This window comes from Ascaphus truei, chromosome 2, assembly GCF_040206685.1.
Source record: "Ascaphus truei isolate aAscTru1 chromosome 2, aAscTru1.hap1, whole genome shotgun sequence".
NCBI lineage: Eukaryota > Metazoa > Chordata > Amphibia > Anura > Ascaphidae > Ascaphus > Ascaphus truei.
The window spans coordinates 90947190-90973375 of record NC_134484.1 but is presented as its reverse complement, the minus strand read 5'-3'; the positions used below and the strand labels follow the sequence as shown (position 1 = coordinate 90973375).

Genomic DNA, 26186 nt, shown 5'->3' with positions numbered 1-26186 from the left:
CTTCTTCCCCCCCCTCTTCTTCTTCTCCCTCTCCCTCTTCTTCTCCCCCCCTCTGTGAGAGAGAACCTGTTGCTAAAATTTTTGATTCCCACCACTGCCTGGATATCCTTGTCCTTTAGGGCGAGCTGCTGCCTTCCTCTGTGTCTTTTCATCAGGGACCATAGTACTTTCCTGCTTGGGTTTAGATCATTCAACTACTAACACCATAGGTGAAAGGTTGCATCCATATGAAAAAAAAGCCAGGAAGTCAGACAATATAGGCAACTATTCATTGCTAAACCAGGACAGGTTTAGTCCTTTGACAGTTTGTACAGATTGATGTCCATGTACCAGCTCTTTAAGGAGGCAGGAGCAGAGGAGACTGGAGCTTTGAAGGGCATCTGCAGTGAAGTACAACCTTCACCTTCCCCTGATCTGTGAGGATTTCATGAGGGATTCCCACTCTTGAAAATACTTGAATAAGGGCATTTTCTACATTCTTAGCAGTAACACTGGGAAAGGGAATTGCTTCTGGATACCTGGATGAGGTAATCACATAGTACCAGTATGTATTAATTACCTTTAGAACTTTTTGTGAAGGACCCACCACATCCATGGCCACCCTTTCAAAAGCTTCCCCAACTACCTGTTTAGGGATCAATTTCCCCCGATCCATGATGTTTACTGGGGCCACCTGCTGACACATAGGACAAGAGGCACAATATTCTCCCACATCCTATGTACTTTAGGCCAAAAAAATGCATTAATATTCTACATAGGGTCTTGTCTCTCCCCATATGACCCCCCCATGGGAACATCATTGTAAGGGATCGGGGGACACGCGCCTTACAGCGGGTCCCATCACCCCGGCTCCCAGTACTGCCACTCATCCCAGGCCCTCTCCCCGCCAGCTCCTTACCCGCTCCGGTCGGACGCCGCTCCGCTCCTCCGCGGCACACGCCGCCTCCGCCCACACGCTGCAGGGGTGCACGCGCGGGAGTGTTACAGGGCGCGCGTGCGTGCACCCGTCCTCTTCTACACTCCTCCTGCAGCTTGGCTCCACCTCCCAGCAGCTGGAGGCTATTCCCACTAGGGAACACCACACCAGGCAGCCTAATCTATCCCAGTCAAGCCCCCGCTCCGCCTCTTGCTCCCATTGGTTCTCCTACATTTATAGTTCCTGTCTGCCCTCTTCTTCCTCACTATGCATAGTTTTCCTGTGACTCTTTTTGTACGGAGTTCTATGCCTGGCTCTCTTTTGTGTTGCAGCTCTCGCTCCCTGCCTTCGTTTGATACCCTTGGATTTGATCTCGGCTCTTGTTAGACTTCTTGTACCTCGCTACTCCCTGGACTCGGCTTTGGACCTCACTACGCTGCTCTCTCCTGCCCCAGACCTACGGCTTTCAGATCTCAACCCTCGGACCTCTGTTACCCTGGACGCGGCAAGTATGAGGCTAACCCTTTCTCACCAGGCCCGGCAATGCATCATACCACACTCAGGCATGCCCTCACTGCTGTGGGTGCATGTTATACCCTTAACCACCTCAGTACTGGGGACTGGTCAGGTCTGCGGGCAGTCAAGCGTTACAATCATGTACCAGCCAAAGAATCTCCTTTCGAAATAATTTTGGCACCATGACTTGCTCCACCTGCAAAGAAGACTGAGGATCCATGTAACAGGGGAGTTATCCCTGTTCAGGAAATGTGCCTCTAATCCAGCAGTGTGGTGGTTAACTGCTGGTAGTCAATTAACCAACACCACCTGGCTGATTAGGTTTCTTAGAAAAGCCTGCCTTTGAGACAGGAAGTGAGATTTTTCCTTAGTCTCACAAGTTGTGGGACTGACCATAGAAACAGACGTCTTGAGCCTGCCAGAAGAAAAACTGCACGCTGCTTGCAAGACACAGGGGAAAGCACTTCTGAACCTGAATCCTGATATAGCCTGAGGAAAAAGGCAACAACCCAGTAACAGAGAAGACTTTCCCTCCAACTACAAGAAACATATAAGACATAAAACATATAAGATTTCCTTTATAAGACTTTGTATCTGCACATATCAATCCCCTGAAGAAGATGCTGCCAGCAAGACACAGGGGAAATTACTATAAACATGGAGAACAAAGAAGCCTTCCCCTACAAGAAACAGATAAGACATTACTTTCTAAGACTTTTGGTATATCTGCACATATCAAGATATATGTTTGGGGCTGGGAGACATGCTAATCTAAAGGGAGTTGTTGACTGCATAGGTTTAACTAGAAATACTCCCAAGTGGAACAGAAGCTTTGTTTGACCCCATATTTGCATATGTTTGGAAGATTTTCTTGTGTTAAAGAAACAGGCGCAATAAAAGCCTTATTTAATTTCACCTTAAAGTCTCCATTGCATACCTCTGCACATGTCCTCCTACAATCCACCATATGTGAGAGTTTGTGCCCATATGAAAAAAAGTCAGGAAGTCAGACAGTGACAAGTAGAGAAGTATTCATTGCTAAACCAGGGACAGGTTTATTCATTTGACAGTTTGTACAGATTGATTTCCACGTATCAGCTCTTTAAGGAGGCAGGAGCAGCAGATCCTGGAGAGAATGAGCCTTGCAGTGTCATCTGCAGTGAAGTAAAACCTTCACCTTCCCCTCCTCTCTGATCCACCCACTGATCCCTCCTTAAATAGCATCAGACACCTGGTTCATTTAGGACCAAACCAAGTTCAGCCAACCACAGAGGGGGAACATTTCCAAAGGATACACAAATTAGAAAACATGATAAACTTGGCATCACATATACAAATTTCTACAGCAAAACAAAAGTATATATCATAAATTTCAACTGCACGTTTTCAGTCTTGCAAAATAAGAAGTAACTGAAATTGAGTATCACCTGCCTTACTTTAAATCCATACAATGGTATAATCCACCATGTATGGTATTGCAGGAAGGAAACGCCCTTTCCTTTTCACACATTCCGCCCAAGCAACATCCCACACCAAGCCACCTTAACAAATCCTGCTATAGTTCAGGTAAGGATTTGTCTTTATGTATTATAAACTGGCCATTTAGAATTAACCTCCCTTCACTCCTGCTAGAACTGCCTGTATGTGTAAAATACATTAAGACTGTGCAACAAATAAACCATCCCTGCATTCATTTGACTGTCTTCAGGACACCACATGAAAGTTAGTAAAGTTTAGGAAAAATAGAGAAAAGATAGCTGGGCCCAGTAAAAAGAAAACAGAAAAGACAGGCACAAGTGGTGCACTAATTGCAAGAAACAAACATACACTTTACTCTACACATAAATTTAAAAGCAGCCCTGTCACACTTATACCCCTATTAACATACCTTGCAGGCTGTGCGAGCAGCAGCCTGGTGGGATCTCAACCACTGGCGCTCTTTCTTTTAAAGAGCCTGATGCAGGTCCCAGAGATCACAAAAATACCTGTACCACAGGGAGAGATGGCTGAATCCACCCAAATCCATTGCCTGAATTTTTACTGTTACCCCCAAAATCCATTTGCAGATTTTATTCTGCAATATAGATGTGGGCAGTTTCAATCTGTGTGGATTAATCAAGTGCCATCATTGAATACAATCAGTGGTCGAATTTGTAGAATCCAATCCTCGGATTCAGCAATCTGTTGGTGGATTCTCAAGAATATGCCAACGGATAGCTGAATTCATAGAGAATTTGGAATTACCCAGTATACCGAGGCTGCTAACAGGTAGTGCACACACTTTATGGCAACTTGATTGAAGAGAGACCCAGCAATGATTAATGAAACAATAAGCCTCCGGTATTGAAAACAGGGAGTTGGGTAATAGTAAGCCAGATAGAGGTACAGGGGGGACACCTCCCTAAGGGGCGCCCCCAAGTAAATCACAGCCCGGCACTAACCGCCTCAATAATCTCCCTGAAATACCGCGTGGAGGTTAGGAGTACTCACGAAAAAGCCGTCCCTGTTGATGCAGGGAATTCTGCAGCGGCTTCCTCCTCTGGTGTAGCTGGCGTCAGCGTGCTCCTCCGGAAATGATGACACAGGAAGAAGTGGGTAGGATGGTCCGTGGTTCACAGCAACTTCAGCAGCCAACGCATGGATGTCTAAAAAAACTTTATTGATCGCTAGCAGCAAACATCAGGCAACCACTCTAACATGTTTCGTCCAGGCTATGGACTTTTTCAAAGAGTGCTGATAGTGTATGGCAGCCAAATAGATATAGGGAGTGGTGAGTGTATGCCACCAATAGAAACAGGGAACGTATTTAAACCTCACCTGTGGTAGATTAATCATTAAAGTGGATAACTATCTCAACAACAATCCCCATAGCAATGGCTACACAACAAGGTATTTACAACATACACATGAAAAATCTTAAAAACAAAACAGAACATATAATGGATAAATTTAAAAACACAACTACTGATGTTTTAAGTTACCAGCATCATTATTATTATATAAAGCTGTATCAATTAATGGAAGTATACAGATGTATAACAAAGGATTTCATATATCTAGTACTTATAAAATCTTTTCAGTACTTATAAAGCATTTTCAGTATCAAGATTCACCTTAAAGGGATATAAACATTTGATCAATTTATTCACATAATTCATATCCATGAATACAGTGGCAACCGCATGACAGACAGTAACTTAATATGTTACCTCCCAGATCACAATGTAATCGGGTGAACACTGTGAACCCATCCCAAAACTTAGCCATTACCCCATCAGGAAGTGTTTCAGTTCCCACTCCTGATTGATGCCGGCCGGATGGAGTGTGTTCAGAGTGTACACCCAATACATTTCCTGTTTATTTAATACCCCCTCTCTATGGCCTCCTCTAGCGTTACAAGGGATATGTTCAATTGCCATATAGGAAAAGTTGGCTATTCCCCCTTTAGGGCATCTGGAGAAGTGTCTGGGAACTGGATGAGATACATCATTCTTTTTAATAAGCCTGACATGCTCGGTCGGTCTTGACTTGACTGTTTTCAATACCGGAGGCTTATTGTTTCATTAATCATTGCTGGGTCTCTCTTCAATCAAGTTGCCATAAAGTGTGTGCACTACCTGTTAGCAGCCTCGGTATACTGGGTAATTCCAAATTCTCTAGCAATCTATTTCTACCTGATGGCTCACGGGCAAGTGAATTAGTGAATAAGTAAATTGTATATGCTTATTTGGACTATCCTGGAAAATTCCAAAATATAAAGGACATTATTTACTCAAGAATTTAAGGATTACTGTTTTTTGCACTTAGGCTTCAGCCAATGCATGAGAGTTTTTAACAAGATATTAATAAATAATTTTTATTTTTAATTCAATACTATTATATTGTTTTTTTGCCATGGAAGATATTGATGTTGAACCAGAGGATACAAATGTGGATACATATGTCAATGCATGTGGGGATAATGCCAAACGTTCAAAAAAAGCTGCCCACTTGTTTAATGAAAGTACTGAGGTTATATGTGAGGAGCCTTCAGACCTCACACATTATTTTGTAAAGCTAGAAAGACTGTTGGTGTTGAATATACGCCTATGGTGGGACATCACCTCATTGAACAACTATATTAGATGTAAAAGAATACCACTAGGTTTGCGAATAAAAAAGACGCCAACATTTGGCTTTACCAATATGCAATTTGAGCAGGACTGGACTGATACTCTAAACCAATGTTCCTTAAAGCTAATGGAACTAATCATTCAGCAGAAGTCAAAAGAAAAGCAGCAATTAATGTTGGAAATAAACCTTTTGAGGAACAACTTGAAGCCATTTACTAAAATGGATCAATTTATAAAAAACGACAAAACCCTGCTGACTAATATTGAGACCATAGAGGACACAATAAGTGACAAAAAGCACAGCAAGTTCGAACGAGACCGTGTAGATTATATAAAAGGACAAATTTATTGTTGGCAGAAACCTCAAACAAGAGAGAATGTGGGATCCAATACAGCAAGGGGGTTTAAACCTCAATCCAAAGGATGGTCTAAAAGCAACCCTAATAAGTCTATCTTAAAGGGAAGATCAGCTGACAACTCAGGTGCGGAGTCAGACTACTCAGAGTGCAAATTGAGATCTCACTCTGTATCTTTTGAAGGTTCTACTGAGAGTATACGGGATAACCATGGGAGATCTAGGAGCGACAGCAGGTAATCCATCACATCTAGTGGGGCCAGATCAAAAAATCAGGAACAGGCTCCCTCTTCGTCTTCTTTTTTATCCACAGGAACACGATCACGCCGCGAACCAGACGATCGCGGAGAAAACGTGGAAACTCGCGGGAGACCAAAAAGAAAGAAGTACACATAGATGAGTGTGATAATAACGTCATTAATCTCTCAGGAATGGAACTCTCCCATGCACAATTATCTCTACTAAATAAGGGACTGGGTTTTGCCCCGGTTCAGGACTTCCACTTGTTCCAGACTGTGATTGACCTCCAAAGGTTTACTCGCAAATTATCCTTAAAAAAGTTTTTTATATGAAGAGGACATTTTCAAAATAATAACTTGTCTGACTCTGATAATGATGTTGTATTACCCAATACTGATGATGAACTACCTAATATTGTTTCTAATGATGCATTAACTAATATTTCTCTTGATACCTTTCAGGAAACCTGTGTATTATCAGACTTGGACGCATTACTTGAGCAGCAAGGCGAAGAAATCAATGCTTTCTCCCAACCTTTCTTTGGGACCCACTCCTCAGGATTTAAAAAGAAGTCTATCTTCTGCCCCAATGCCAATACGGGGCCTTTCATTACGGCATTTGAAAGGTTGGTAGAAAGAGACCTTCAAATTTTATCTAAAGGTTTCTCCTGCTCATCTATGCATGCCAATAACCTGACATACACGGAGATTCATGAACTAGACACCTTGAAGCATAACAAAGACATCATGTTTAGAAATGCTGATAAAGGTGGAGCCCTTGTGGTTTTATCCACCCTACAATACAAACAGGAGGCATTACGGCAGCTAGGGAATCCGGATCAGTATAAACTTCTTAAAAAGGATCCAACACAGGACTTTATTAGTCAACTAGATGAAATTATTGAATTTGGAAAGATACTTTGTACATTAGACAAACATGAGATTGAATTTTTGAGAAGTCCACATCCCGTGATTCCGGTATTCCACCATCTCCCAAAGATCCATAAGTCACTGGTCGACCCTCCTGGTCGTCCTATAGTGGCAGGTATTGGATCTTTGGGAGATGGGTTATCGCGGTATGTGGACTCTTATCTCAAACCATTGGTACTGGCATTACCGTCATTCATTAAGGATTCCACGGACCTCATGGTAGATGTAAAGGATCTGGTCTGGAAAAAGGAATACAGATGGGTCACCCTTGACGTGATCTCTCTGTATTCCATCATTAATCACGATCACGGGTTATTAGCTATCACGCACTTTTTACATTTATCACATCTGTCCACTTCACTTTGCACTTTTCTATTAGAATCTATTAAATTTTTATTAACTCACAATTATTTCTTATTTGATTCACGTTTTTATTTACAATTATTAGGCACTGCAATGGGCACAAGTTTTGCACCATCATATGCAAACTTATTCATGGGGTTATGGGAAGCACAATATATATATCATAGTAATAATTCTTATCGTTCACAAATTATTTACTATAAAAGATTCATCGACGATCTCATTATTATATGGGACGGTGATGAATCATCACTTGTAGCATTTATAAACACACTTAATATCAATAATGTTAATATCAAATTCACTTATGAACAAAATATAAATTGCATCAATTATCTGGACCTGCTCCTTTACCTAGACCATGACATGCTAATCCAAACTGACATATTTCGCAAGCCAAACTCCCGAAACACACTACTGTCAGCCAAAAGTTGTCATCCACAATCTTTAATCAAAAGTATTCCGAGGGCCCAATTTGTAAGGTTGAGACGGATATGTTCTGATGACGAGAATTTCTCTTTGCAGTCACAAGCACTATTTGAGAGATTCTAAGCCAGGGGTTACAAATATACAGATATCCAGACAGCATACGAGTACGCTATGACTTTGGATCGCCCTGGAATCCTCGATAAAAAGAAAAAAGACAAACATCATAAGGGGTACATACAATCAAAGAGCAAGTGTAGTGATATGAGTCCATTATTCATCACGACTTATAGTCGCCAATCCAAGCTTATATGCGACATTGTGCATAAACATTGGCACACCCTGTGCCTTGATAAGGATATTGCTGAGTTTACCTTGAAGGGACCAACATTTTCATTCCGTAGGGCTAAGACACTAGCATCACACCTCTCGCCAAGTCACTTTCAAACTAAAACTGATCTTAAAAGAATTGGTAGTATTCCTAAAGGTTTTTATGCATGTGGAAATTGTTCCATGTGTAAATATGTTCATAGTACAAAATTTGTCCAAACTGACATCAATGGAAAAAAATATTTTATTAAAGAATTTTTGAATTGTAATACATCCTACACCATTTATCTTTTGAGATGTGGTTGCAAAAAATTGTATGTGGGACGAACCATTCGGCCAGTCAAGACCCGCATTGCCGAGCATATCAGGCTTATTAAAAAGAATAAATACTTGTAGAGAAAAAGAACCCCAACGGAGAGCACTCAACAGTGCACAAAAACAGTGAAGGAGGTAGTGTAGGATGCAATGTGTATATTGAGTAAATTAAAATATCATTTATTGGAGTCTTAACTCAATTAAAATAAAGCGGACACTAAGTACCAGGGTGATATGTGCTAGTAGGCCAAAAAAGCGCAGCGAAAATAAAAGGCACCAGACTCGTGTGTGACTCCTGATGGGGTAATGGCTAAGTTTTGGGGTGGGTTCACAGTGTTCACCCGATTACATTGTGATCTGGGAGGTGACATATTAAGTTACTGTCTGTCATGCGGTTGCCACTGTATTCATGGATATGAATTATGTGAATAAATTGATAAAATGTTTATATCCCTTTAAGGTGAATCTTGATACTGAAAATGCTTTATAAGTACTGAAAAGATTTTATAAGTACTAGATATATGAAATCCTTTGTTATACATCTGTATACTTCCATTAATTGATACAGCTTTATATAATAATAATGATGCTGGTAACTTAAAACATCAGTAGTTGTGTTTTTAAATTTATCCATTATATGTTCTGTTTTGTTTTTAAGATTTTTCATGTGTATGTTGTAAATACCTTGTTGTGCAGCCATTGCTATGGGGATTGTTGTGGAGATAGTTATCCACTTTAATGATTAATCTACCACAGGTGAGGTTTAAATACGTTCCCTGTTTCTATTGGTGGCATACACTCACCACTCCCTATATCTATTTGGCTGCCATACACTATCAGCACTCTTTGAAAAAGTCCATAGCCTGGACGAAACATGTTAGAGTGGTTGCCTGATGTTTGCTGCTAGCGATCAATAAAGTTTTTTTAGACATCCATGTGTTGGCTGCTGAAGTTGCTGTGAACCACGGACCATCCTACCCCCTTCTAGCTGAATTCATAGATTGGATTCTAGAAATCCGTCCATGGGTTGCGGAATTCACGGACTGTATTGGTAATAATAATAAAAAATCCGCAAAACGCAAATCACCCTTTTTTACATTGATCCACTGAAATACGCGGAACAAAGAAACTGGCCGATCTGCTATGGATCCAAATTCGCCAAAAAGATTCGCCCATCTCTAACTACAGGGCACTTGTGGATCTGAAAGCAGGCAAGCAGCCATTCTCCGAAGAGGGGTAATTTAGTTTGAAACTGCACAAAGAGCCAAGTTGTATGTCTTGATGCAGACAGAGATGATGTCTGGTGCAAATGAAGACAGATGAGCCCGAAACCTAATGGGCTCAAGCAGCCTCCTAGGTTGTACCGAAGCTGCCTCAGGCCCACAACTCCATTTAAGTGGTGGTGGGGTTTCTCAAATCTGAGCCTGGATCACCCTATGATCTGTCTATAGGGGGGATAAAAACTACATGTCCCCAACTGATACCCCCCATGCAAAGATCAAGTTGAGTGCATGACAGTGCTCATTTGCCAGGCCATGCACAAATTGACTAACACCCATGGATCCCATAGTTTCCAAAAGATCCCTAGCCTTAGCATTGGCTGGGTCATCAACCCACATGTCCAGTTATATGGTGACCACATCCAGCAAATGAGACACAAAATCCCCCCTTTGTCCAGACAGCCTATACTCCAGGGTGAAATACAAAGCTTGATTGTCATGCATGGCACAGTGAATGGTCATATACTCAAGACTTGACACTGGGCCCAAGGTGGGAGTTGCTGAAAGGATTGAACAGGAATATCATGGCTACTTCTCCCCCTCTCTTTACCCTCCTTAGGAACATGCAACACAGATTACCCCTCAGGGATTAGGTCACACAAAGTAATGTCAATCCCAGCATCTGTGATAAATACTACATGTGATTGACCCAATCGTCTCACACTCCAGTGGGGCAAAGTGAATGACTGACCTAGCATTATAAGCATGGTAACTACAGTGGACTCTTCTAGTTTGCAGACTGCTGTTATCTGGATTGTGGTTCCCAGCTTGAGGAGGTTTGAGTTGAGGAGCCCACAGAGATGAGACAACATCTGCCAGGGGAACCGACAAGGTCACTGGACAGTCTCAATCCTATGACTGAGTGTAGGGGGTGGAGATAACCCTCCCTCTTGGCCCAAATTCCTTCTTCCTGTTAGAGTGCCTCCACCCCCTCGCCCACCCCATTCCGGGAGCCGAGAAGAGGGAGACAGCCAAACATCAAACAAATGTAGAAATACTAATTGTGTGGGTTTGTTTACTATTTAATTCCTTTTTTTGCATAGATAATATGTTCCCTAGAACCAATGGGGATGATCCCAGTCTAACTGGCCCAAGTAAGACAGATCTTCATACACCAGTATTTTATTGCATAATTATAGAAGTTAAAGAATTACAGTAGGTTTCCAAGTTATATTTTCTGTCAAAATGAATTATAGGGTGGGTAATTTTTAACAGTTAAACTATTGAGTGATTACATACATTGTACTATTGCATAATAAATGCAATGTTTCATGCCTGTTTGTCTGGGTTGGGTAGCGTTTTGACATCTGTTTTTATTTTTTTACAAGACCTGACAGGAATAAATATGAAATTATCACTGCAATTAATATAACCTTTTGAAATAATCTTTGTACATTGCTTCATATGCACAATAGTATGCTACAAGAAAGATTGAAGACTCCATACTCAGTATCACTGACTGGGTCATATAAACTCTATGTCCATCACAGTGGGACAATGGAGTATGCTTTTCCTTCATTACATTGATTTTGTCATAACCAAAGTAATTCTATAGTCATGGTGATCATTACACAGACTGACAATAGTGTATCTCTTTATTAGTGCACAGTCGAGGAGAGAGTGATATTCTATTATCACATATTGAGATAATATGGAGAATGTGTAACATGATTCAAACATGATTCAAGCCTCCCAACCTCGTCAAGATAGACTCCGTTTACCAGGTTGGCTGGCTTGAATAATGTTTTGATCAAAAGATGCAACCAAATGACTCCTTTGTTACACAGACTTAGGTTCTAAATGTAAACATGTCACTAGTATATTTTAGCCCAAAATGGTAGGAGGGCAGAATTTGTTATTTTGTTTTCCATATATGTAAGGTCAATCCTTTTACCAGCAGCAAACTTCTAAAGGGAGGAGCATGGTGATACTGTATATACAGTCTTCTATAGAGCATTTTATGCAGGAAAAGCCTATGCTATCCTTACCCTCGGACATACAGTAGAGGCAACGTTTATTCTAACATTTGCCGTAAACTAGCCGGGTTACATTCTGGGTATGTGCTGGGTATGTGCTGGGTATGTTCTGGGCTAGTTTGAGGCACATTTAAGGTATTTCTGCATTGACTAACGACCCATAGGATTAACACAGCAGGGATCCCTGGCATTCCAATTCAGTTTGAATGGGACTGCCAGGGACCCCCGCTGTTAATCTGATAGGCCATTAATCAATGCAGAAATGCTGGGGCTAGTTTAAGGAAAGTTTAAGGCATGTATTCAGAATGTACCTGGGTGTTTCCTGGGTTTTTTGGGGAATTGCCACTGGTTTTTGTTCGAATAAGAGTTGCCTCTACTGTATAACCCATATATCACAATGTGATATAGTGCGTGTGACAGTTTTCTTGAGAACCTGTCTGTACGAAGACCACACAGCACCATTAAAACGACTTTAGGGCACATTGGAAATGGCAGCGCAGGGCAAGTGCAATTGTTCAGGACATTTAACCCAGGGATTGATGAGTAATCCCATCACTTCCTTGGCCAGGTGAAGTGAAGCCAGCAGTGAAGGAGTCCTTGCATATGGAATTGTTTTCCGAATATTAAAACCTAATACTGCCTAGGCATCCTGAGGAAAAAATTAATAAAGTGAAGGCAAATTGTAAACCTAGTTGGCACCATCATGTCAGTAAGTGTGTCATTCTTGGAAAAGCATAAAGACCATTGATAGTAAATAAAGTACAAGTGCGTCACTTAATGCAAACACTGTAAACGGCAGACTTAACCTGAAGAGTTTACAATATAATCTGTGTAGTAAGTGATTAATGCATACAATACGAAATCATATATGTGCAAAATATATAACAAAGAAATTCTTATGTGTGTGGTTGGATAACTGATTTTGAGGAACAAAAACTTTTCAAATTTTCGAGGAAATTTTAATAATGTTTTACTGTGGTTATAAAGATTAATAAATTCTTCTCCAGAAATTGATATTTACTTTTGGCATGGGTCTTCTCTAGATCAACAAAGCAATATATTTCTTTAAACAAATCCAATGTCCCCTCTGAGAAAACCATGTCCTAACACCTCTTCTCAACTTTCAACTAGACCATTGCCTTTTCCAGACTTTGTTTATCTTAAAAACATTTTTGATTATGTAAATTAGGTGGCAGAAAGAAAAACATGTTTTTAGAATTGTATTTACAGTAGTCGCACAGATAACTGCACTACATGATATCGCACTAATGTTCCATCCTATTATTTTCTTATATTTATACTGATATCTGAATTCTGAAGCCTTGCTCAAAATAGTCTGACTTGCGATTTCTGCAGCAGTGCTTTAAGCACTTTCTCTACTTACAGGTATTTTGTCTAATACGTGTTTAACCGTAGTAGAAATTACAACATTTTAATATGATTGCATGTATTTATATATGACTATATCCAGTGGTTGACAAATGACCAAAAAATCTACTCGCCACACAAAAAAATCTACTCGCCACCTAGTACCAAACGTGTGCTGCTTGGGCCAATATTTACTCGCCCGGGGGTTAAATCCACTCGCCCGGGGCGAGCAAATGTATAGGTTTGTCGAACACTGACTATATCCATATAAAGTGCTCCTGCAGGGTACCAAAGTACTAACAGGTGAGAGCTAAGTAACAACTGATTACTCTAATCAGGAGAGTCAGGAAACTCAGCAACTTTGTTGATCTATACACATATTCCTAATCCCACTATTATAATTTTAATATACATGCATACTAACATACCTATAAATCTGCAGTGCCTATTGTACATTTGGTTCTGGACATCAACATAATTTTAATTTAAAAACATTCTCAAAAGTCTCACTTTTTACTTTTTACAAAGACTAATCACCAACCATTCTAGAAGTTCCTAGCTTGATTAAAATAGGAGCAAAAAAAACAGCTGCAATGTTGCCACAATTCAGATTGATCCGTATTTTATTAACCGTCCATGCAGGGACATCAAGTATCAAACACAATGTTTTGGAAAGGACACACCAACCCTTCACCAGGTGTGAGGCCGCGCTTATAGTGCGTGCGACGGCGACGTGATGGATGATGTCACCCGTCGCCGCCAGCGAAAGTTGTAATTCGCTTTCCGGCGACGTCACGGGCAACCAGGTCATTGATTGGTTCAGAGGCTGTCACATGTGGTGACAGCCTCTGAAAAATCAAATTTGACCAGCTTCAGAAACTTGCACTGCCAGCGTTGCTCCATCGCGCTTACTATAAGCGCACGCGATGGTGGCAATACATTTGTTTTGCCGCGTCATCGCGTCGCCATCACCATAAGCGCAGCCTAAGGAGTAGCTCACAGTAGAATTTCCTTATATACCTAGAGTACAACATGAACCCTTTCACTGTCAATTCAGGATCACATACCTTTATATCAACCAAGAGATAAAATATGTATACACTTTATATAGTTCTATATGTTATACATCGGAGTAACATTTATACAAAAGACATTTAAAACCTAGTTATATGGTATGTACAATTCATATGGATATATGCAGTTGACAAAGAATTAGAATCAAGGAAAAGTGTGGTCATTTTAAATGAACAATTTTATAAAAATATTGAGACATGACTTTAAATAACTGTCCTGTATAATGTATTCAAGTAAGTTTAAATACCATTTCTTATTATATAATTCCTAATATAAAAACTTGAGTAAGGAAATAACATATTAGTAAAAAACCATAAAAATTGTACATTTATATTTTTATTTAAATAAATGTATCTATCCTTAGTTAACATCCTATACATATACTGTATATTTATGTAGCGCACTTTCCCCCACACCCAGGGAGATAAGGCGACTAAGGTGTGTGTGGTGCGTTACCTGTGGCTAACAGGAGGTCTGGACCTCTGCCGCTGGGAGCCTGGGGTGTACCCGATTCGATAGATGACAGCGCCTCCACCTGAGCGGGATCCTAACTATGTGGGATAACCCCGTGCAGGACCATATATGAACAATACACAATAACATGGTGAAACAAGAATACTCTACTATAAGCACATAAACAGACATATACATGAACCAAACTTATATTATCAACATTTCTAGTGAACACTAATAGGGTAAAGCTACCCGCCAACCCTTGCACAGTCGTAACCACCCACCCACTTGTTCACAGTCCCCACAGTTCCTGACGGGGCCCTCGGGCACCCAACCACTCTAGTGTCCACAAGAATATAACCCCTCACCCTTATATGTGGTCAGCGCTGCCACTATAGTGGATGAATTGTTGGTGCACGTGTAAGGTGAGGTACCTGCCGGGTGCTCCAGCACCCGGGCGCGCCGACAGAGAAACAGACAGGATCTGCTGATCTAGCGATGGCGTTGTCCACAATGAGTCCGCCTCCGCGTGGGGTGGTATCCGGTTGGAGGATCCCACCATGAAGATAGTCTCTGTGTCTTTGAGTGCGCAGCCTCTGCTGTGTCCCTGACACTATGGACGCTTAGTGGGGCAGTGTCCCTATCTAGGGGCCTGTCCCTATAGCAGCTATAGTCGGGGCCTAGCTGGGGCCTAATAGGGTCTCTGGCCTAGTGAAGGGGCCACTGACCCATTGCACATACACACCCTACCCTTATGCTGTCCCAGCTCCGACTAACCTGGCTGCAGTGCACAAAAAGTATCTATATTCCCCTTCCAGGGAAAGCTGAAGCCCTATTGGCTGATACACACCATCTCAAGAAATCCTCCCCAGGGAGGTCAGTACGCCGCACAGCCGTGGAATAAAAAGCTTCAGAAAAGGCTGATCAGTGTGGCATGAAACTTTAATAGAACATAGTGCAAACGGATCCTCTTGACGCGTTTCGGCCCATCAGGCCTTTGTCAAAAGAGTGATCCGTTTGTAAAAACATGAAGCATATATAGCAAATGCAAGTAACAACACCTGTGGTCAAGCCCCAACCAAATGGGTAACAGGTGTACATCCTGACATTGCTGATAATGGCATGTGAAGTTAAAAACATAGCTGGGGTTAAAAATGACCAATCCATATGTTTGGCAAGAAAAAGCATATATAATACAAAACATGTATAACCACAATCACTAGTATATTGATCAAAAGAACTAAAAACATGTACATTAAAAGAAAAAAAGCACCAATGTAAATAAAGTTTATGATGAAATACAACAATAATACTATGAAATCACCCGGACTCCTAATTTTTGATATTTGCAAGAGAAAATTGAGAGAGCTGTCATTAACAAATAGCTTGTTAATCCTATTGTTAACATAATGATTGTCTTAGTAATGAAACAATAAGAAATAATACAATAAATGCAATGAAGTATAAAGGGATAAGTGGGAAACCAGATAAAGGGAAAAAAAAAAAAAAAGGGGGAAAAAAAAGAGGAAAAAGGGGAAAAAAAAAAAAAAAGGGGGGGGAGGGAGAAGGGGAGGGGGGAAGGGAAGGAAAAGGAAACATATAATAAAACCAAAGAATGTATATATAAGCTTTATGCAACAGTTAATCTCCAAGAAAATGTTTCAGTTCCCATTCAACATTTAAGCCGTAAGGCTGCAAAGTATTCAGGGAAAATATCCATGACATCTCCTTTTTATTTAGTCGGTTCAATCTATCGCCTCCCCTAATACATGAGGGGACGTGTTCGACCGCACAAAATGAGAAATTTTTAAGTCCACCAAGTGGACATTGTACAAAATGTTTAGATAGTGGATGTACTAAGTCTTTCTTATTGATTAATCTGACATGTTCTGAGATACGAATGTACAATGATCTGATGGTTCTGCCCACATATTTATATCGACAACCGCATGTAATCACATATACAACGTGACTTGTTTGACAGTTAATAAAGGTGTTAATTCTATGTTTACCTTTTGTAAACAATGTGTGCACTCTCTTAGTTGGTGTGGCATATTTACAACATTTGCAGAAACTGCATCTGAAGAAACCTCTGGGTATGTTACTCATACGGGATTGACTTGGAGATTTATACAAGCTTTTAGAAATAGATGAGGCTAATGTGTTGGCCCTTCTGAAAGCAAATCTGGGACCGTGTGTCGTATATATGTCCAAATCTTTGTCCAGTTTTAATATGTTCCAATGTTTGGACACTATCTGTCTGATTTGTGACGCCTGTTTGCTAAATTTTGTAATGAATAGTGGCATATCTTGAAATTTTGTTTGTTTGTTTCTAATTTTCTTTTTCAATAGATCCACACGGTCCACAGTTTTAGCATTAAGGAGGGCCACATCAACATCAGCTTTATTGTATCCCCTGGATAAGAATTTATCACTTAGTGTTTTGGAGTGTTTCAAAAAGGTTTCTGGGTCTGAACAAAGGCGTTTATAACGCAGAAATTGTCCCTTAGGGATCCCACGTATCAATGTTTTAGGATGACTGCTTCTGGCGTGTAGATATGAATTCTATGCCACACTAAAATCAGATCCAACAAAGGGGTTCCTGGGGGAGCTTCAAGATCTTTTAGACAAAGGGTAGTCAGGTCCAGTTCTATGGTTGAGTCAGGCATCAGAAAAAGGGTAGTCAACTCCGGTTCCGAGTGGCCGGACACTTTGTTCAACCTTGGGACCATGAACAGTATTTTGGAGTCAGATCTCAGATGATAAGTGCTGCATGTGGTAGGGGGGAGGAGCTTGTTCAGATAGGCGGGTAGCTTGCCCAGAAAGTATTTGAAGGCAAGACAGGAAAGATGAACTTTGCACCTAGACTCAAGTGATGACCAATCTAGTTATTTGAGCATTTTGCAGTGATGTGTGTTGTAATTGCATTGGAGGACAAAGCGGCATATTGAGTTGTAGAGGGTATCAAGTTTGCCAAGGTCAGTTTGGAGTGTCATGTCATATACTATGTCCGCATAGTCGATAATTGGCATCAGCTTCTGCTGTGCGGTGCGCTTTCTGACCAGCAGACTTAGGAGCATTTGTTCCTATAAAGTACACCTATTTTGGCATCGTTTTTGAATGTCAGGGTATCAATGTACAACCCAAATGTTAAATGGGAGTCAAACCATATGCCCAAATATTTGAAACTAGTAACAGGGGCTAGAATAGTATTAGACTTGGTTCTGATCTGTAGCTCCTTCTTTGGAAGCTATAGAAATGTAGCCTTGGTCCCAAATATAATTGTTACATTGTTGTCAGTGTTTAGAAACAGTTTGTTTTGGGAAATTCAATTTTCAAGTCTCAAAGTCAGATTAAAGTACGTGTCCAAGGTCAGAGAGGTTAGGGCTGTGTGCATATGAGTGTGTCATCTGCGTACAAGTGTATTGAGGCTCCCTTACAAGCTGTAGGAAGATCCTTAATGAACACTGAGAAGAGTAGGGGCCACAATACAGAGCCTTGTGGGACACCAAGGGGTTGGAGTTAGTGCCCGATATAAACACATGTTGAGATCTTATCTTCCTCTAATTATCCTCTCCGAAGTCAAAATTCATTTATGTATTTTCAAAATACATGTTTGTAAATCAACAAAGAACATTCTATTTTAGAAATAACAATAGCGGACTCTTTAGGTGTCATAACTCTTTGAGGAGATTAATTCACATATATGGGTAGGTTGATTAAGGTTTGTACCTTTTCCAATTTAAGTTCAACTCCATTATTTTATCGCTCAAGGATGATATATAAATTCCTATAAATATTTGTTCAAATTTATTATGCCTAACTGTTAATGCCAGTTGATATGCCTAAACACACACACACACACGCACACGCACACAAACACACACACACACACACACACACAAAACAAGACGATAAAACAGGCGCACTCCTAGTGTGATAAAGTATAAAACAGTATTTATGGGATTGTAAAATATAAAAAGCGCACTCACAAACAGAGTAAAAATAATAGCATTTATGAGATATACTCAATTGCCTTGAAGCTGTGAAGGGAATGTATCAGACTGTCCCGTTGGTGCCACCTCTGGTGTATCCGTTGGTTCAGCAAGGTGCACTGGAGCCACCGCAGCCAGATTATGTAATAATCAGCAACACGGTCAGAGACTCCCTCCAGATACACCTCCCACAGCTGCTCACCAGCAGGCAACTGCAAAACCGGAAGCGACAGCAGTCCAAAGCAAAATAGCAACAGCTCCAAGGTACTCTCTCCGTTCGTGCAGTAATGTCAGCCACAAACTCGCCTCTTTGGGAAACGCCCTACGCGTTTCATCACTAAGGACTTCGTCAGGGGTAGAATTCAACGGTCAAAAGGGTAATTCGTCTACAGCCAGTTGGAACGTCCAGGATCTCCAATTCTTTGTGGAGAGGGTCAACTTCTGTGGGTGATCTCCAAATCTAGGCCCGTCTGGCTCCTCACACCGGATGATCACTTTATGGGTCCTCTGTGTTTATCAGGGAATGCTGACTGCACGAGGCAGAGCTCCGTCGGTAAGCGCTGATGACGTCAGTGTACCCGTGTCACTCGATTAGCGATGGAAATAATGGCAACATAGAGTATTGGAGCGCAGCATGTGATAGTGTCCCAATATTATAAGTGGAACTTGCATTAGATTGCACAGGATAACCTCAAATCCAAAGTGTTTCGTTAGCGCCAGCTAACTTCGTCAGGGCATATAGTTGAGGATACTCTGAGGCGCTCTATGTAGCCCACAAACCCCAGTGATTGGACCCGGGGAGAAAAACACTGGCCAATCATAATAGTGCTAACACAGCTGATCGTATTAAACCAACTGATAGCAATACACATTTATACAATTAACTAAAATCAACAATTTAATAAATATATAAAAAAACAGAAAATGGGAACAAAAGAGCAAGCATATTGAATTAAAATGAATCTAAAATAAAATTAATAGCAGATCAGCATGATTATTAACCTAAATGACAGCCTATATAAGGGAGTCAATAACAGATAAATACTTAGATACTGTATATAGTGAAAATCAAACTGGAAAAGGAACTGGAAATATGATAAACTTGTTTGGTGACATGAATAAAAATGGGAGATCAAACAATGGGAAAACAGTAAAGGATTAACTACAGTTGGTGTGAGGATTCGCCATTCTGCTGCTCCTGCCCCTTTAACCCTCACCCGCTAATTGGACTACCATGGCACCCAAGAGTGGCAATCTGGTGGAGGTACTTACGCGTGGCGCGTGGGTTCTGTGCAGTCCCCTTGGGTTCCTGGCCATGGGGCGCGCTCTCGTCTCTCCTGTCTTGGTGCGTTGCACGCGCGTGGTGCACAGTCCTCTTGGTGGTCTGCAGTCCCTGCCTCTCTCTCACATCTTTCCTCTATCTCTTAAATTTCTATCAGGGAATACAGAAAAACAGAAATCTGCAGTGTCCCAGGAGGACAGACAGTTAAAAATGTTTAACAACTATATATCCTCAAAATGTTAAGCACAATATCATAGCAATTTGAGAAATGTTGGAATGTTATTTTTCCAAACCTGAAATTCTGTTTGCTGTAACAATTTTGTGAAGATCAATGTATGATGAAAATGTATATTCCTGTAAAAACAAAACAAAAAAAGATTGAAATAAAAACAATCAGGGAAAATCATGATATTTGTGTTAATTTCTGATCGCTTCCAAAGCTCCAGGAAAGAGCTTTCATAAATCTGGCCTTCTGTGGAGATGTACGCAATAATAGTGTAAACCCTCTATTGAAATGAACTGTTCTAACTGCTCTAACAAGATAAATGGATTCTCCACTACTTGTTTTTGTTATATATTTCACTGCTTTACATATCAATACATTTTGGCAATGTGACACAAAGTACACTAAATAATATACCAAATTATTTCTACTTAGTTTATCTTAATTAGCTGACATTCATTGACTTCTTATCTAGATGAGATATTTCAATAGTGTTTTAGAATGATTTTAATGAAATATGAAAACAATTAAGTACCATTAATCAATTTAAACAATTAACAACAAGCTCAATATTCCGACCACTACATTTATATTTACATTCATTAGGATGAAAATCCATAGAAGCAGTTTGCATTTAATTTGGCAGTATCTAAGTAGGTTTTTTTTTTAAATTTAACAGTAGATTTATTTTAAAGGAAATTGTTTAAACCCCCTATTTACTTTTTTTTTTTGCTTTGTTCTATCAAGGGTCTCCAGGCCTCACGTATGTCTCCAAGAAAATCTAGTAGTAGGAAAGTGATGCAAATTAAGATGATATGGTTTGGATTCCAGTGCGCAGGTGGTGTACCTTTTGCTGAAACAATTCAATTCAAATAATTAAATTTAAAAAGAAAAGCATGGTGTGATAAATGAAAGATCATAAAGAAAATGAAAGGTGAGAGGCAGATGTATACAATACTATTAAATTAAAAAGAGCATCCACTGAATTCATGAAAGAAGCTAAGAGAAAAAGAAATATAATCTGCAGGTGTCACAGTAAAGTATGTGAATAGAAATAATCCACTTTACTAAATCTTTTAAACCATGACAAAGTGTATTTCCATAACGTTTTTTTGTTTGTGTGTTTTGTTTCTGCAGATTAAAGTTATGTTTTAGATTTCTCCTCTCATGAGCTTTCTAGTAAGGCTTATCTAACTTAAAAATGGCAGAAGGCATGCTGCTAGTTGAGATTATATGCCCTCTCCCATTTTCAATCCAAAAAGATGTGCAAGGTCCAAAATACAGATCCATACGGAGTTATACATTAAACTATATAATGCTGATCGGAGCATTTCAACGTCATTCAAATGAATGGGACTCTCATCTTCCCTATTTAGTATCCTTATTTATTTATTTATTTATTTATAAAATATTTTACCAGGAAGTAATACCTTGAGAGTTACCTCTCGTTTTCAAGTATGTCCTGGGCACAGAGTAAAACAAATAATACATGGTTACAAATACAGTTACATAAATGAACAAGGTATACATTTATATACAAGACATTGCATGCACAGTTAAAGAAAATATATATTATGAGCGTATGAAACAGTTACAGACCAGATTAAAGTGTGAGACAGCCTTAGATTTGAAAGAACTTAAGCTGGTGGTGGATATGAGAGTCTCTGGTAGGTTGTTCCAGTTTTGGGGTGCACGGAAGGAGAAGGAGGAACGTCCGGATACTTTGTTGAGTCTTGGGACCATGAATAGTCTTTTGGAGTCTGATCTCAGGTGATAGGTACTGCATGTGGTAGGGGTGAGGAGCTTGTTCAGGTAGCTGGGTAGCTTGCCCAGAAAGTATTTGAGGGTGAGACAGGAAAGGTGAACTTTGCGCCTAGACTCTAGTGATGACCAATCTAGTTCTTTGAGCATTTCGCAGTGATGTGTGTTGTAGTTGCATTGGAGAACAAAACGACAAATTGAATTGTAGAGGGTGTCAAGTTTGCTAAGGTGGGTTTGAGGAGCCGAGCCATATACTATGTCTCCATAGTCAATAATTGGCATTAGCATCTGCTGTGCAATACGCTTTCTGACCAGGAGACTTAGGGAGGATTTGTTCCTGTAAAGTACCCCTAGTTTGGCATAGGTCTTGGTTGTCAGGGTATCAATGTGCATCCCGAATGTTAAGTGGGAGTCAAACCATAAGCCCAGGTATTTAAAACTAGTGACAGGTGTTAGGGTGGTTTTAGCGTTGGTTCTAATCAGGAGCTCAGTCACTGGAAGCTTTACAAATTTAGTCTTGGTCCCAAATACCATTGTTACAGTCTTGTCAGTGTTTAAAAACAGTTTGTTTTGGGAAATCCAGTTTTCGAGTCTCAAAAAGTCAGACTGAAGTATGTGTTGAAGGTCAGAGAGGCTATGGCTGTGTGCATACAGGATTGTGTCATCTGCATACATGTGTATTGAGGCTTCCTTACAAGCTGTGGGAAGATCATTAATGAACACTGAGAAGAGTAGGGGCCCCAGAACAGAGCCTTGCGGGACACCACAGGTGATATCCAGGGGGTTGGAGTTAGAGCCTGAGATGGACACATGTTGGGATCTTCCTGATAGGTAGGACTGAAACCAGTTTAAAGCATGTTTCCCTATTCCAGAGCTCTGGAGTTTGTTAAGCAGGATAGCATGATCAACTGTGTCAAAAGCCTTTGCAAAATCTAGGAATACTGCACAAGTGAGTTGTCCCCGTTCCATTCCACACTGGATTTCATTGCAAACTTTTAGCAGGGTAGTTACGGTGGAGTGTTTGGGACGAAACCCAGACTGGAATTGGCTAGGGAAATTTGTCTTGGTGTAGAAATCGCTTAATTGGGAGTGGACACATTTTTCCATAACTTTGGATAGAATTGGGAGAAGTGAGATTGGCCTGTAGTTTGAGACAGTGTTTTTGTCCCCACTTTTGAAGATTGGGACAACTCTGGCAGTTTTCCAGGTCTTAGGGATATGGCCTGCAGACAGGATAGAGTTGACTATGGACGCAATTGGTTTGGCAATGGCTGGGGCACCAAGTCGTAGGAACCTAGATTGTAGTAAGTCGGGTCCACATTGGCTGCTTAGTTTTAGTTTGAGGAGCGCTTGTGTAATCTCCTCTTCAGATACTGGGCTAAATTGAAAATTGTGGGCAGTGTTGGGAGGGGGTGGGACTATAGGGGTACTCCCAGGATGAGATTCAGGTTTGGGGTTTGTGCTGCGTTTCGCTAATAAGTTAGTGGCACACCCCACAAAGTAATCATTGAATGCATTTGCAATGTCAGTGGGGTTTGTCAGAGTAATATCCCCCTTAGTGATATTACTTGGTTGTTGATGGTTAGGAGGCTGGAATATATTGTTGATAACCTTCCAGAAGTTAGCTGGGTTTGATGTATTCTGGAGGAGATTGTCAGAGTAATATTGTGCTTTTGCATGCCTTGTTTGCCTTGTGCACACGTTCCGCAGGCATCTGTAGTGATTGAGATCCTTGGTAGTGCCAGTTTGTCTTGGTGTAGAAATCGCTTAATTGGGAATGGACACATTTTTCCATAACTTTGGATAGAATTGGGAGAAGTGAGATTGGCCTGTAGTTTGAGACAGTGTTTTTGTCCCCACTTTTGAAGATTGGGACAACTCTGGCAGTTTTCCAGGTCTTAGGGATATGGCCTGCAGACAGGATAGAGTTGACTATGGACGCAATTGGTTTGGCAATGGCTGGGGCACCAAGTCGTAGGAACCTAGATTGTAGTAAGTCGGGTCCACATTGGCTGCTTAGTTTTAGTTTGAGGAGCGCTTGTGTAATCTCCTCTTCAGATACTGGGCTAAATTGAAAATTGTGGGCAGAGGATTTTAGTGTCACATGGAAGCAGCTTAAAGCTGAAGTTCAAGATGTTGATAAAAATATGTTTTTATGTAATATGTGCATCAATACAATCTACACAGTGACAAGTGATTAGCTAAGTTGCTGATTGAACCGTTCTCCTGTAATCGATCGATAAAATTTGTCTGGGGTTTCACTAAATGCATCTTGAGTCATCTTCTGCTAGCCAACGTTCTTTGCGGAAGATCATGTGACCAGGCAGGCACTAGATTCAATTGATTCACTGCTAGAGAGGACAAGGCTCAAAAAGATGATGCTGTTTCGGAAGGGGGAGGGGATGTGACTTTGTTTATGGTTGCTATAGGAACAAAAATGCCTGTTACATTAGAATACATTAAAAATGTCTTTAAAATGTTATTTTTTTTAAGTGTTACAAGTACTGTATTTTCTCATAGTACAGAACAGATTAATTCAAAAAAAATACATGTAGGATATTTCTTGGACTGCAGCTAAATAATAAATACAATGCTTAGTCCGCTATCATTTATATATAATGATATTGCTTTGCAGTGCTGAAGAAGAGTTTGGCTCCAATTACAGATGTAGCAAGCGTTTGTGACGTTGAGGGGGTAACCAGGCTTTAAAAAAAGGTTAAGCCCACTTGGTTTCCCCTGAACTGTGTTTTGTGGATCCTTGAGTGTCAGCTCTTGAACCCGTGTATTGTGCATGCATTTTTGTACCATGTAATAAAATATGCGACAATTGCAATCTTTGATGTTTTTCCCTTTCCAGGAGTGCTAGCAAGTGGAGACGACCAGGCTGTGAGTTTCGGGGTAGGTTTGACGGAGAAACTTCTTTCAGATTGTGTCTATGTAGTGGGGTTCCAAATGTACTGAAGACCCCAAAAATGTACCCGGGATTCAGGTTAGATTCGTGGCTAAATTGAAGCGCCGTGCTCCGGTTTAAACCCTACCATGAAAGCGTTGTTGTGGCTCACCGCTAGTTTGCCTGCTTCAGCATAGACCAGAGAGTAAAACGGGGCACCAGGGTGTAAGGTATCCATAGACCTGTACCGGTATCCCCAGTGTAATGAAGAGGTGCCCAGTTTTTGCCCAGACCTCCTAAACCTAGTATAAAGGTTTGGGGGTTACTCTAGCCAGAGATAAGGCTGTGAGTAAAAGTAAAGTTAAAATGTTTAAAAGTCTACGTTCGTAGAGTACAAGGGATATGGCTGGTGGGGACAGAGAGTTTAGTTCTCCCTCTATCCCTCACACCACGAGACTTAGGGGATTTCTAATAAAGTGTGTCAAGCATTTTAGTATGTTTACCTGACTCTGGTATAGGGGTTCAGGGTGCTCCAGCCATGTATAAGGCTGAGCAGGTTTTTATTAAAATAAGAAGTTTATGTATTGAGTGTCAGAGATATGGCTACTGGGGGGAAACAGTTACAGTTTTCACTCTATCTCTCACCCCACATAGACTTAGCACATTTTAATAAAGAAGAGTAGAAAAGTATAGTTCATTAAAGCTAGCATGTTTTAAAATATTATATACTTTTGCACTGTAATATAAGCTGGGTCTTTGTCCTGCAAGACTCAGAGGGGGGGCTTATGGCTACTAGAGTACGGACTCTGATTCTGAGTCCATAGATCAAAGTCACACATGCTGGCTGAGGTGTGAAAGACATCTAAACAGGATAGCTGAGTTACGATTCCAAATCCTGGGAGGTTTTCAGGCCATCTGGGCAAGTAGTCACCTCCCTAGACTGAGAGGCACCTGGCCTCTGCATGACAAGTACGCAAGATGGCGATTTTCGCACATGCTCCTTTGCCATGCTGAAGCTCAGGTGCCAGGCTTCACAGGGCTGGCAAACATGTGAATGGATAGCAGTAAAGTTCCCACACTTGTGGGTTGGCAGTAATGCTGTGGGACTGACTTTGCAAATATTATAAAAAAAGTTAGTAGCCAGCCCAGAGAGCAAATTCCTAAGAGATCAGAACACCGATCTGACCTGTGATTCCAAGGTCCAAAGTGTGTAACCTTCACGGAGGGGTCGGACCGACCCAAAGAAGCCTTGCGGAGACAGCAAGGAAACAGCTACAGGACTTTAAGCAGACAAGTTTCTAAGTCCCACTTTCAGTACCATTTGGAGAGGAAAGTGCGGGAACTGCTAGAGGCTCATGCCGATTTGAGCTCCAGAACTTTTC

The 26186-nt window shown here is 40.8% G+C and overlaps 1 protein-coding gene across 1 annotated transcript in view; it reads right to left on the bottom strand.

Moving 5' to 3' along the window:
• Positions 1-337: 337 nt before the first annotated feature.
• The window catches only part of LOC142488113 (uncharacterized), a 42013-nt gene continuing 16164 nt past the window's right edge, over positions 338-26186 (bottom strand). The window contains exon 3 of the mRNA XM_075588487.1: positions 338-673. Within this exon, the coding sequence (XP_075444602.1) occupies positions 338-673 (336 nt within the window). The remainder of the gene's footprint in view (positions 674-26186) is intronic.